This window comes from Hylobates moloch, unplaced genomic scaffold, assembly GCF_009828535.3.
Source record: "Hylobates moloch isolate HMO894 unplaced genomic scaffold, HMol_V3 SCAFFOLD_1, whole genome shotgun sequence".
NCBI classification, from domain to species: Eukaryota; Metazoa; Chordata; class Mammalia; order Primates; family Hylobatidae; genus Hylobates; species Hylobates moloch.
Window position 1 is genome coordinate 32,095,178 of NW_026652276.1, and position 13,380 is coordinate 32,108,557.

The 13,380-nt window shown below is 37.0% G+C and overlaps 1 protein-coding gene across 14 annotated transcripts in view; it reads right to left on the reverse strand.

The window, feature by feature from the left end:
- Positions 1-13,380, reverse strand: part of UNC80 (unc-80 homolog, NALCN channel complex subunit) — a 231,472-nt gene that overhangs the window by 107,756 nt on the left and 110,336 nt on the right. For all 14 annotated transcript variants that reach the window (XM_032754682.2, XM_032754681.2, XM_032754680.2 and 11 more), the window contains 2 exons: positions 12,002-12,135; positions 4,845-5,010 (listed from right to left, as the gene is read on the reverse strand). In XM_032754682.2, coding sequence (XP_032610573.1) covers positions 4,845-5,010; positions 12,002-12,135 — 300 coding nt within the window. The remainder of the gene's footprint in view (positions 1-4,844; positions 5,011-12,001; positions 12,136-13,380) is intronic.

A 13,380-nucleotide genomic window follows, 5' to 3' on the forward strand; every position in this document is an offset into this window, starting at 1 on the left:
TCATGAGAGAGTTAATATGTGACTGTGATAGAACTTGTATAACTAAAACATTAGCTAAATGTATACTTTTAATGCCCTTTAAAGGAGGTCAGAAGAATTCCTGCTGAATAATGTGAAAGTTCTGATTTACTGTTGTGATGGAGAAAGACTAAAATTATCACCATGCAGCTGGTAAAGGCCCCATGGAGCTCCCTGAACACATCTGAGTAGAATTTCACATCTGGATGGAATTTCTTGCACACAGTTAGAAAAATCCCACAAAGACTATGAACCATAAAGCTGCATTTTAATTATAGCATAAAACTCACAAACTATACTTTTCAATATTATTTTTATGTTTAATTGAGACTTTATCACCTATCTGAAATACGTTTGAAAGCGAAAATAATTAAAATTTTGTAATGACTACGAGTGCAATTTCATGTCTAAGTAGATTGGGAAGTACAGAAAATATTAAACAGATAATTCTTAGATTTTTACAGAGGCACACACTAATATTCTTTGCCCAATTTTATGACACTTTTTGGCCTACAGATGCAGCAAAATAAACCCAAATTAATGTAATCAGAAAGAAATTTAATTTTGAGAGCTTGTTCCACCAAAAATGATAGTTGGAGATATCCTATAGCACTGAAAAATTACAGTAGAATTATGGCATTGGTTATTTACAAGGGGCACAGCAGTTAGAATTTATATTTGGTATTGTACATAAAAAAATCAGTTGACATTGTGCAGCATTGAATTTTAGCCTTTATCTCCATGACAACAAGAACTAGTACAAAAGTGAAACAAATCCATCTAAATTGGATAAAACATTTTTGGCCTTGTCTCTCACCTCACATTGTATCAATTAGCAAGTCCTGCTGGCTGTACATTTCAAAATATCATAGGATTTTGACAGCTCCATCCCCTTTTCCCTGGACTAATGTAACTACATAACTGCTTCAGCTTTCCCTCTACTCCCATAGATTGAGTCATCTTTTAAATGCATAAATCATAACTACACACCTTATATCACATTTCTGGTAAAACCTACCAAAAACTCTAATGCACTTAGAATTAAATTTCTAACCACATCTACCAGACCCTGTTTGCCTTTTGCATACATTTCCAACCCATCTCCTACTATTCTAAATAATTATTTCACTTGAATTTTTCCTGGTAGAATCTGAATTGTCCTCAGGGTGTTTATTTCAAGAACTGGCATCTTCAGGTTTTATAAAACCAAATGATATAAAATTTTAAAAACTGTAATTAGCAGTGTCTCTATTGTCTTCATTTTCATATTGGCTTTCCTAGCTGACAGCTTGTCAAATGGATTAAGGAATATTTAGGAATCTTTGGGAAGATTTTTGTCAACTGATTAAGGACATTTTATGGATATGTTCTCATTTAACTTATAGCTCCAGTTTTCCATTCTTTGTTTATTAAACAACTTTCATATATTAACATAACCATTCAATGAGTAGAAAAAATATTCAGCATTTGAGTGTTGAAATATTAAAGCCAATTTACATAAATAATAATCATCAAATTAAAGTTCTTAAAGTGAATCAGATATTTTATTTTATAAAATGGTGTAAATTTTACTCTGCTGAAGTTTAATTGTGTAATATTAGGAATTATCTACTATCTTATATATAATTAGCATAATAACTTTGAATGAGGAAAGAAAAGACTGCCTTCTAAATTAAAATCTCTTTGGGATATGTTTAAAAGAGGGAAGCTTCTCATCATATGCAGTATAATTTTCTGAAGTAAGTAATATTTGAAAAAATATTCATTTGATCTTCATACTCAAAAATTGCTCAAGACTTGACTTATCCTTCCTGCAACATGGCCTCTTTTGGCCATAAATTCAATAGAATATGATATATGATTATCTGTATTTTAAAAATGTTGTGAAAACATTTTGATCTTGAACTATTCAAACTTTTCCCAATGTATATCTATTCCCTTTTAAATACTGGGGTTTTCTCTATACAGGGCTATTCCTTCTAAGAATCATTCATTCGTTGTTATCCAAAATTTATTGAGTCATTGTCTATAGGATGCTAGAAAATGCTTCAACACATAAAATCATTTTTGACTCTTCTAGCAAATGTGCAGATGTTCTTTTAATTGAAATTCATTGGAAAAACATGGAAGGGCAATGGAATTTTAAAAATGGCAAAATCAAATAGTGAAGTTGGCAGTTTAAAGGAGGCTCTAGAGGGCAACTTAAAACTCTGCAATCTTTAGTTCATAGTTAGGATTTTCTATGTAGGTTCTAATCTAGATGCTTATTATGTATATTTAAAAACCCAAGAATAGCTATTTATTGTGTACCTACAATTCACCAGGTATTAAGTTTACACTTCACTTGCATTGTCTTATTAAAAGTTTTCAACATCACAATGCAGTAGGTGTTAACCCAGTTTTACAGAAAAGAGAACTGTGGCTTAGAAGGTAAATAACTTGGACAAGGCCACATAGTGAGTTACTATATTTCACCCATTTTAAGATGCACAACTTGTTCACATTTTAATGTATCTGGAAATTGGTATTTGTCATGAAGAGATGACATCTTATCATCACTTGCGCCAGGTAGCAGTTGTGACACCTTTGTTATTACTTGTCTGTGTGAAAATGTAAAGCACCAGCAAAAAGTTAAACAGAATGACTGACGGGATCTTTTAACCCTAAGGAACCAAGTGATAGTGAGGGGTAGGTGGGTGGGTGAGGTGGGTAAGTCAGATGTGCTTAGCAACATTCCTGAAGAGGGACTAAAGGTGGGCTAACTTCATATGGGTGCAAGTTGGCTTAACTAATTAGCACAAAAAACTTCACTACTTTTATGAATCCATTTAAGAAATGATGCATCACTAACATTGTGATGGCACAGAGGACATTATTACACATAGAAACATAGACATTAGATAACTGTGAGTTGAAAAGTAATTAAGACATTTAAACTCTGAGTTGAAGATGGTTTATAAAAACCTTAACCAGTTTATTTTATTTATATATATATATAGGATTGCACAAGAATGATATATAATAATAATAGTAAACTACTTCTATTAGGTGTGAATGTCCTTTTTCAACAAGAATAGAAGACAAGCAGCTGGGCACGGTGGCTCACACCTGTAATCCCAACACTTTGGGAGGTCGAGGCGAGTGGATCACCTGAGGTCAGGAGTTTGAGACCAACCTGGCTAACATGGTGAAACCTCATCTCTACTAACAATACAAAAGTTAAGAAAATGTGGCACATATACACCATGGAATACTACGCAGCCATAAGAAAGGATGAGTTCATGTCCTTTGCAGGGACATGGATGAAGCTGGAAACCATCATTCTCAGCAAACTAACACAGGAACAGAAAACAAACACCGCATGTTCTCACTCATAAGTGGGAGTTGAGCAATGAGAAACATGAACATAGGGAGGCGAACATCACTCACCAGGGCCTGTCTGTGGGTGGTGGGCTAGGGGAGTGATTGCATTAGGAGAAATACCTAATGTAGATGACAGGTTGATGGGTGCAGCAAACCACCACTGCACATCTATACCTATGTAACAAACATGTACTTTCTGCACATGTATCCCAGAGCTTAAAGTATAAAAAATAATAAAAATGAAAAGACCTAGGGACAGAGGGACAGAAGCATGCATGACCAAATTAGGCCAAGGTGTGTATATGCATACAAGTGGGTGAATTTAAATTAATTAGAATGGAAATGATATGTACAGATGGAAAATACTGAACTATTTTTAAAATATCACTGTCTAGAAAACATCCTTAGCCAGGCCAAAACAAATTCTGTAAACGCTATAACACTTTTATCTTTCTTAAATAACATAGTTCCATAAATAACTTTTCTAGGTCATTCTTATCCATTGAAAAAATTACAAGCAACCTGTAGGCTGAGTATATTACTTGAAGACTCATAAAGTAGACTCCCATTTAAAAAATCAAATATAAAACCTTCACACCTGGTTAATATCTGGTCTATTGCATGGTTATAGAACTTGTTTAATGTGCATTTAGCAATGCAGAAAGATTGTAGCTGTTCTTTCTCTCTTCATAGTTTCATAAAAATGATTAAATAAGCCGAGTGCTTTATTAATTGATGAGATTAGCCCTATGAGTGTTTAGCAGAGGTGTAATTTTTAAAACGAGATTCTATTTACCAAATTAGTTTCACATTAAGTAATGGTCCGCAAGAATTTGGTACGAATGGATGCCATTGATGTTATATAGAAATACAATATTATTTTTTTCTCATTTTATTATGTTTTACATTTTAATAAAAGCATATTAAGAAAAGAAAGAAATAACAAAAATTAGCCGGGCGTCGTGGCAGGCGCCTGTAATCCCAGCTACTCGGGAGGCTGAGGCAGGAGAATCACTGGAACCTGGGAGGCGGAAGTTGCAGTGGGCCGAGATTGCGCCACTGCACTCCAGCCTGGGAGACAGACTGAGACTCTGTCTCACAAAAAACAAACAAACAAAAAAGCAACAAACAAACAATAAAAACAATAAAAGACAAGCTAAGTGATAAGAGAGTATTATGTAAAAGTTCAATTGGGAGTATTTTTCTTTTCTTATTGGTAAATAAAATAATGGTTCATCTTATAGTTTTAATGGAATACGGAGAGTTTCTGAGCTGGAATTGGAAGACAGGCCTCTCTGACTGCAGAGACCAACGTCTAACAAGCATGATTTTCCATCATAAAGTCTACACAGTCGGTATTGTAGGAAGTCAACAACTTGGGTACACAATTTTGTAGTTTAGACCCCAGTGCAAATATCTTATAAGAAACCCTGAAGCATGAAGGAACCTTTGTGTTTTCATACCTTTCTTCTCCTCGACTCCTGCATCTGATTTGAGAGTGTGGCTGCTGCTGTGGAGAGAATCTTTTGAGTCTTCATTTTCGTCCAGTACCCCAGCAAAGCTGATCTTCCTCTCATATCTGTGCCGGTCCAACTCGGGATCCAAACGAAGTCTGCAGCTCTCCAAGTCCTAAAACGCCAGTGAGGAGCACATGAGTGCCGGCATCTCCCCTGCACTACATTGGTCTCGCGGCAAGTCTCCCTCCATTTTGAATTATACACAACTGCGTTTAAACAGCCAGACTCCTTTATCTGACGCTAATTTTAGATTGTGACCATGCAAAGCTATTCTTGACTTAAATAAATAAAATCTTTCCTAATTCATAGTATTTTTCCCCTTTTCCTCACATGCCTTTACCTTCCAAAAGCATAGGCCTTGATCCAAATCCACAACTATCTTCCTTACCTTCTAACTCTTTGTCCAGTTTTGGCTGCATCTTTGGCCTTTATCTCTTATTTAAAAATCATGCATCAAGCATGGATGCATTAGGTACTGAAGGATAAATAAGGAATTTTTTTTTATCTCTAAAGGAGCTCAGAATCCCAAGATAGAAACTGAGAAGGCAAACAAGTGATAAATTTTAAGGCTGAGAGTAAGGAGCGCGGAAATCAGACTTGGAACTGTGCTCGACAGAATAACAGTCCCCTAAAGATGCCCTAATCCCTGGGACCTGTGAATATGTTGCCTTACATGGCAACAAGGATTTTGTAGATGTGATTAAGGCTAAGGACCTTAAGATTGGGATATTATTCTGGGCTAGCTAAATGGGCCAATCACAAATCCTTAGAAGTGGAGAGCCTTTCCAGGCTGTAGTCAGAGGAAGCTGTGGCTATGAAAGAAAGAGAGAGATGCAATGTTTCTAGCTATAAAGATGGAGGGGCCGGGCGCAGTGGCTCACACCCGTAATCCCAGCACTTTGGGAGGCTGAGGCGGGCAGAACACCTGAAGTCGGCAGTTTGAGACCAGCCTGATCAACATGGAGAAAAAACCCCGTCTGTACTAAAAATACAAAATTAGCCGGGCGAGGTGGCGCATGCCTGTAATCCTAGCTACTCGGGAGGCTGAGGCGGGAGAATTGCATGAACCTGGGAGATGGAGGTTGTGGTGAGCCGAGATTTCGCCATTGCACTCCAGCCTGGGCAACAAGAGGGAAACTCTGTCATAAAAAAACAAAAAATAATAATAATAAAAAGATGAAGGAAAGGGCTACGAGCCAAGAAATGTGGGTGGCCTCTAGATGATGAATAAAGGGTGAGGAAACAGATTCTTCCCTAGAGCCCTAGGAATGGATGCAGCCTTGCCAGTGCCTTGATTTTAGCCCAGCAATACCTGCCTTGGATTTCTGACCTCCAGAACTGTAAGATATGTTTGTGCTGCTATAAACAGCTAAATTTCTGGTAGTTTGTTACAGCAGAAATATAAAATGAATAAACAGTTGATGTTTGAGTTAAGTCTTGAGGATTAAGTAAAGATAGTTTGGCAAACAAGTGGGGAAAGGCAGTTCAGCCTTAAGAAACCTCATGCACGAAGGCCAGAGGCTCAAAGCAGTATCACACATTGGGGGAATTTCTTACTCCCTTCTAAGAGGATTTAAGTATGACAGGAGTTCCATCACCATCTGAGGCTGAACAAAATGATCTCATATAATAAAGTAAGCCTTGAGGAGAGTAATTACTTAATAGAAGTTTGGTCTCTGAGGCCCCAAACTGAGAATTTGACTTGTTCTGTGAATAGAGATTTGTTTATCCTAAAGATCATATTTATTCTTTTTTATTTTTAATTTTTTAATTTTTTAATTTTTTTGTAGATATGGGGCCTTGCTATGTTGTCCAGGCTAGTCTCAAACTCTGGACCTCAAGTGATCCTCCCACCTCAGCCTCCCAAAGTGTTGGGATTGCAGGCATAAGCCACTGTGCCTGGTCAAGATCATATGTAATTATTAACTTATAAAGTACTTTTGGAGGACCTAAAAATATATACAAAATTCTAATTTTATTTTTATACTGTATTTTTCTAATTATGACATAATAAACCCTTAGATTCAAATAAATATAAAAAATAAAAATATTTTGTAAACCCAGTTTATACCAAGATTAAAATCTTATGCTTTTGATTGTCATCAATAAGATAAAATTTTAGGCTGGGCACGGTGGCTCACACCTGTAATCCCAGCAGTTTGAGAGGCCAAGGCAGGCAGATCACGAGGCCAGGAGTTTGAGACCAGCCTGGCCAATATGGTGAAACCCCATCCCTACTAAAAATACAAAAATTAGCTGGACGTGATGGCAGGTGCCTGTAGTTCCAGCTACCCAGGAGGTTGAGGCAGGAGAATCAGGAGAATCACTTGAAACTGGAAGGTGGAGGTTGCAGTGAGCCAAGATCACACCACTGCACTCCAGCCTGGGCAACAAGAGTGAAACTCAATCTCAAAAAAAACAAAAAAAAAAGATAACATTTTAGACTCTACATTTTGTTTCTTGTCCTTTTGGCTTAAGAACAGAAGTTACATTTTGACTCAGCAAATTATATCACACCTAGAAAAATATAGAAACTACATGGAATCCATTTTACCATCATCAAGAATATTCTATAAATATAATTGCTTCCCTGAAATTAATCCCTTTTAGAAAAAAAAATAACCTAATCTACCTTCCATTGTGGTAGCCAAATCTAATGAGGGAAATTTCTTAGTTGGGATAAGAAGCAATCATATAATAATTCTGATTCACAAAAGTAGTTCTCCCTTCCAATTTCTTCTTTTATCTTCTTGTCCAAATCCTACCTAGTCTTTCAAAGCTACATTCAAATATGACCTCTTCCAAGAAGGTTCATCAGAGCTATTCAGCCCCTTCTTTGGCTAGCCATGGCTCTCTGCTACTTTTTCAGAGACCCTCTTACATTTTGCCTCAGAAAGTAAATTTTTGTATGTTGGTTCTCCTGTTACTATATAGTTATCCCTGTATCACCTTCATCCCCACTCCTGCAGCCATCACACCACCTTGCTCATACTTTATTCTCAATAAATATTCATTAGTTTTGTCTTGGTAGCTATGAATTGTATTTTGCTTCTGATTTTTTTAACTTTAGAAACCTTTGAAATCCAGTGTTTTTTTTGTTTTCTTTTTCTAAAAAAATTAATTTAATTTAATTTTAAGTTCCAGGATACATGTACAGGACGTGCAGGTTTGTTACATAGGTAAATGTGGGCCATGGTGGTCTGCTGCACCTGTCAGCCCATCACTGAAGTGTTGAGCCCTGCATGCATTAGCTATTTATCCCGATGCTCTCCCAACGCCCCCGCCACACCACCAGACCCCATTGTGTGTTGTTCCCCTCCCTATTTCCATGTGTTCTCATTGTTCTGCTCCCACTTATAAGTGAGAACATGCGGTGTTTGGTTTTCTATTCCTTCGTTAGTTTGCTGAGGATAATAGCTTCCAGATCCATCCATGTCCCTGCAAAGGAGATAATCTCATTCCTTTTTATGGCTGCATGGTATTCCATGGCCTATATGTACCACATTTTCTTTATCCAGTCTATTATTGATGGGTATTTGGGTTGATTCCATGTCTTTGCTACTGTGAATAGTGTTGCAATGAACATACACATGTATGTATCTTTATAATAAGATCATTTGTCTTTAACCCATCTTGAGTTAATTTTTGTATAAGGTGTAAGGAAAGCATCCTGTTTTAATTTTCTGCATATGGCTAAGCCAGTTTCAGCAGTATATTTTTTATAACCTGATTTGTTAAATTCCATTGGCATGGTTGTTACAGCCTCTAGCACAATATTGCACAAAAGGATCCAATATGCTGTTTTCTGTAACAAACGAATGTAGACATACAGAGACCTCCTTACCACCTTCTTCTTTATTATTATAGACTCATCTATGCATTTGATGGGAATTACTGTTTTAATTACATGTTGCTTAGTCATCATCGATTGGTCTCACTAATTCAACTGGGAAACATTTTAGTAGATCAGTAGTTTTATAAACAAAATTTCGTTTAAAAAATATTCCTTTGTTATTCTCAAGTTTAGAAGATAATATTTAGAAAAAAATTGCTTATGCTGTTTTAGACTATAAATCTTATAAAAATGTTGCCTTTTCCTTTGTTTAAACATAATTTAATTGCATAGTTTACAAAATGCTACCACAAGTTGTTTCTTTGTGGGGGAGGCGGGGAAGCACACTAATTAAGTTACATTTTAGGATCTATCTGGGGAAAAAAACGTCACTTTGGCTGTATTTACGCTTACTCTGTGGATTTACTGTTTAGTGCCATTTCTTAAAAAACTATGTAGCCTTAAAAAAGAAGGAAATTCTGACATATATGGCAACATGGATGAACTTTGAAGACATTATCCTAAGTGAAATAACACAGTCACAGAAAGACAAATACTGCATGATTCCACTTACATGAGTAAGCACGTAAAATAGTCAAATTTATAGAATCAAAGAGTGGGGGCCGGGTGCGGTGGCTCACGCCTGTAATCCCAGCACTTTGGGATGCCAAGGCAGGCAGATCATGAGGTCAGGAGATCAAGACCATCCTGGCTAACATGGTGAAACCTTGTCTCTACTAAAAAAAATACAAAAAAATTAGCTGGGCATGGTGGCGGACGCCTGTAGTCCCAGCTACTCGGGAGGCTGAGGCAGGAGAATGGCGTGAACCTGGGAGTCGGAGCTTGCAGTGAGCTGAGATCACGCCACTGCACTCCAGCCTGGGCGACAGAGCGAGACTCCATCTCAAAAAAAAAAAAAAAAAAAAGAGTGGAATGGTTGTTGCCAGGGACTTGGTGGGAGGGCACAATGGGGGAATTACTTAATAGAAAGGCATAAAATTTCAGTCAAGGAAGATGTTCTATAGATGTGCTGTTCAACATTATATCTACAGTCAACAATAACATATTATACACTTAAAAATTCATTAACAGGAGAAATCCAATGGTAGGGGCTGTTACCACAATTTAAAAATAGAAAACAATTGCAAGAATTTCTGTGTTGGTAAAACATTTCAGTAAGTTAGAATGTGGCTTGAGTTTTCTTTACTATCAACTAGAGTAAGATAACTGAACTGTAAAAAAAAGGCTTCTTTCCCTCTTTATGTTATAAAGGCCACATCTCGACACAATACACAAACGTACACGTTAACAATGAAAATCCTAGTGTAATGAATAAAAGATTTCAGAGGCCCAATCAAAGGTGACATAAAGTAAAAATTTTCCTCTTGCTAACTGACTAACTGCAGGTTAGTCAAATTATATTAATCAAATTTAGAAGATTTGATTGATCTTTTAAAAATAAATTTGTTACAATAATAAGGACCATTAAACTCCAGTTTTATAGAATTGATAGGGAAAACGAAAATAACCTACTCAAACTTTAGGATTCTTTTTTTTTTTTATTACAGTGGATCAAAATGGTGACCAATAACAATCTGAAAACTTAAAAGTAGATGTACTTTGTGCTTTTATGAAGACTTCAACATCATTAGAATGTTGATAGGGATAATACTGATAGAGGCCTACAGATGTGCTGAGTGGTGGCCTTGATTTGATTTTATAGAGTAGTCTCAATATAATAGTGAAAGTGACAATTCAGAAAATTAAAGATTCGGGTTATTATGAAATTACATAAGGGCAGTAGAAGAAACTTCTCTTTTCAATATCCAAATGGTAGTGTCACAGTCCAAATGTGGGTGTTTCTCTTGAGAGCAGACAGTTTACTCATAAATATTTCTAACTTGAAAATATCAACTTTATGTTCTAGGGTGTGAGGCAATGGTCTTCCTAGAACTCTGGAAAACCAGAGGCAGAGGTGCCATGCAGTGACACGAGAGCCCCCATTCTTTCACTCCTCTCCCCACCCCGCCTGGCCTTGCTTGGGACATGGCCTTGCTCATGCCGAGTTTGGTTTAAAAAGGAGGAAAGGTGGCCGGGCGTGGTGGCTCATGCCTGTAATCCCAGCACTTTGGGAGGCCGAGGCAGGCGGATCACGAGGTCAGGAGATCGAGACCATCCTGGATAACAACGGTGAAACCCCGTCTCTAGTGAAAATACAAAAAATTAGCCGGGTGCAGTGGCACATGCCTGTAGTCCCAGCTACTCGGGAGGCTGAGGCAAGAGAATGGCGTGAACCCGGGAGGCGGAGCTTGCAGTGAGCCGAGATCGTGCCACTGCACTCCAGACTGGGCAACAGAGCAAGACTCCGTCTCAAAACAAAAACAAAAACAAAAAAACAGAAGGAGAGGTGGTGGATTATGGATTGTAAAATTTGCTTAAATGGAAACACATAGATTGTTTATGTAACTATTGCTCTGGGAGATAGTCTGGTTCCTCAGCTCCAGCTGGATGATGCCTGTGGTAAAAGAACCGCTAGAAACTTGGTGCCCATCAGAGAACTAGGAGTGAAGGAAAATTGCCTCCAAGGTGTGGCCGGGGCCACACACTCTGTGAACGTGCCTGGTTCTTGCGTAGTATTTATATTTATATCATTGGTTAAACAAATCAGGCCCTCATGGTACACCACACAGGAGTGTATATGCATGCATTCGTGTGTGTTTGTGTGTGTGTGCACGCACATGCACACACACGCATGGTCTTATTTCTGTCTATCCATAATCTATAGGAAATGCTACAGAAATAACAATGTACATTTGGGGAAGTTTAGACACTAAATACAGGAGTACTTTCAACCATAATTTAAATGAGAACACTCATTAAGAAGCAAATTTCTATACAGATTTATGAGCAGTTGGTATAAAACAATTTGTTGGTGAGTTCTGGAAAACATTAGCCATAAAACTCCTCATATTTTCAGGGTAAAGGAAGCTAAAGGCTCCTAGATATTCCCAGCATAATTGATAGTGATCAATAAAATACTGTATCCAGTAGGACAACCTTCACTGATTTCTAGATTGACTTTGGAGTTATTATTATTTGTAATAAGGAAAAGAGTATTTCTTTTTATGTTTCAAAATCCCTTGGTTGAATTTTTAAAATTATGTGATACACTAGCCATGGAACATTTAAGAAAACTGTGAATCTTGGAAACCCAGACACACGCCTGGCCTCTCCAAGTAACCTGATTATTAACATGCATGCTTTAACTTACCACCAGAGGCTCAGTGCGAGGTCTGGGAAGGCAAGAAAAGGTCTCTCGCAGGAAGGTGGTAATCTCCAGAAGAAGCTGACATGCTGCCATCTTCAAGGCAAAGGGGCAACCGCATTTAGAGGGGTTCACAGTACCTATGAAATGAAAGTGTTCTTTCATAAGGAGACAAATCAACAAAAATACAGAAATGCATAGTTTGATGGACATAGCTACACATGTGTAAAATCAAACTGCACATGAGAATGTTACCTATATATGTCCAACATCCAATTACATATGAGGACTTTATCTATATCTATGTAAGTTCAATTTACCTATTCCCTTTAGCATGATTTATGCACTACCATAAGCATCTCTCTTCCTCCATTTTGCAAATTCTACAGAGTGCTTCAGTATTAAAATATTGAACAAGCAGAACTAAATTATTTTCCTTAAAGCATCATAGAGTAACAAAATGCAGCTCCAACTAAACTAGAATACCTTTTAATGAAAATAGAAATGGGAAGTAATCTCGCAAGATTTTTATGCTGCTATTCAATCAGATTTAGACTATGTATATGGCAGTGAACTAGATTGGGAGCTACAGAAATTCTGTCAGTTCATTTTATGAGGGATATCTGTCTTGCTGTTTTGAGGGCAGTGAAGTTGTTTCAGCTCTAGTCCAAATGTGTTTCTGCAACACAGACAAGACATACTTACTGGATCACATATATCATAATTTGCGCAAGCTAGCCTGACAAATTAAGGCATAGCTATACTAGAAATGTACAAATATTCTCTTTTGCTTTGCAGAATATTGACCTTTGAATTAGTAAGGAGTTGTATCCACTAGAAGCCAACTAATAGATTTTGCTCTAAAGACAGATAATGGCCACGGTAACACCATAGTGATTTTTTAAATTCTCGGAATTAGTTCTCAGATATGTGTCATCACAACTGATGACACAGGATGATGCAGAAATATATTGATTATTTAAGTGTTCAGAAAAAATCAAAGCCATGTAGAATTCTTTCTCTTATAAAAGAAAGGAAATGGTTATCCATTTTAAATGAATCAAGTCATCAAGCAATCACAGTATCATTACATATGAACAGTCCTAAAAATATCTCTAAAATGTTTCCTGGGTGTTAGGCTTTCTTAATTGAATAGAATACATACTTCATGATTTCATTTGAAAATAGGTGGAGATTGTGGTCTTTCTGTAGATATTTAAGCTATTGTTTTCTCAGGAAAACCATTTTCCCTCCCAAGTTAATTTGTTGCTGGGAACTTTGCCTCCCATCAAGAATGGAAAAGACAAGCTTCTGCAGAATTTCCAGCCCGAAAGTTGCTTGTACCATAATTAGCTTTTAAATGCAAGATGAGCTGTGTATTGACT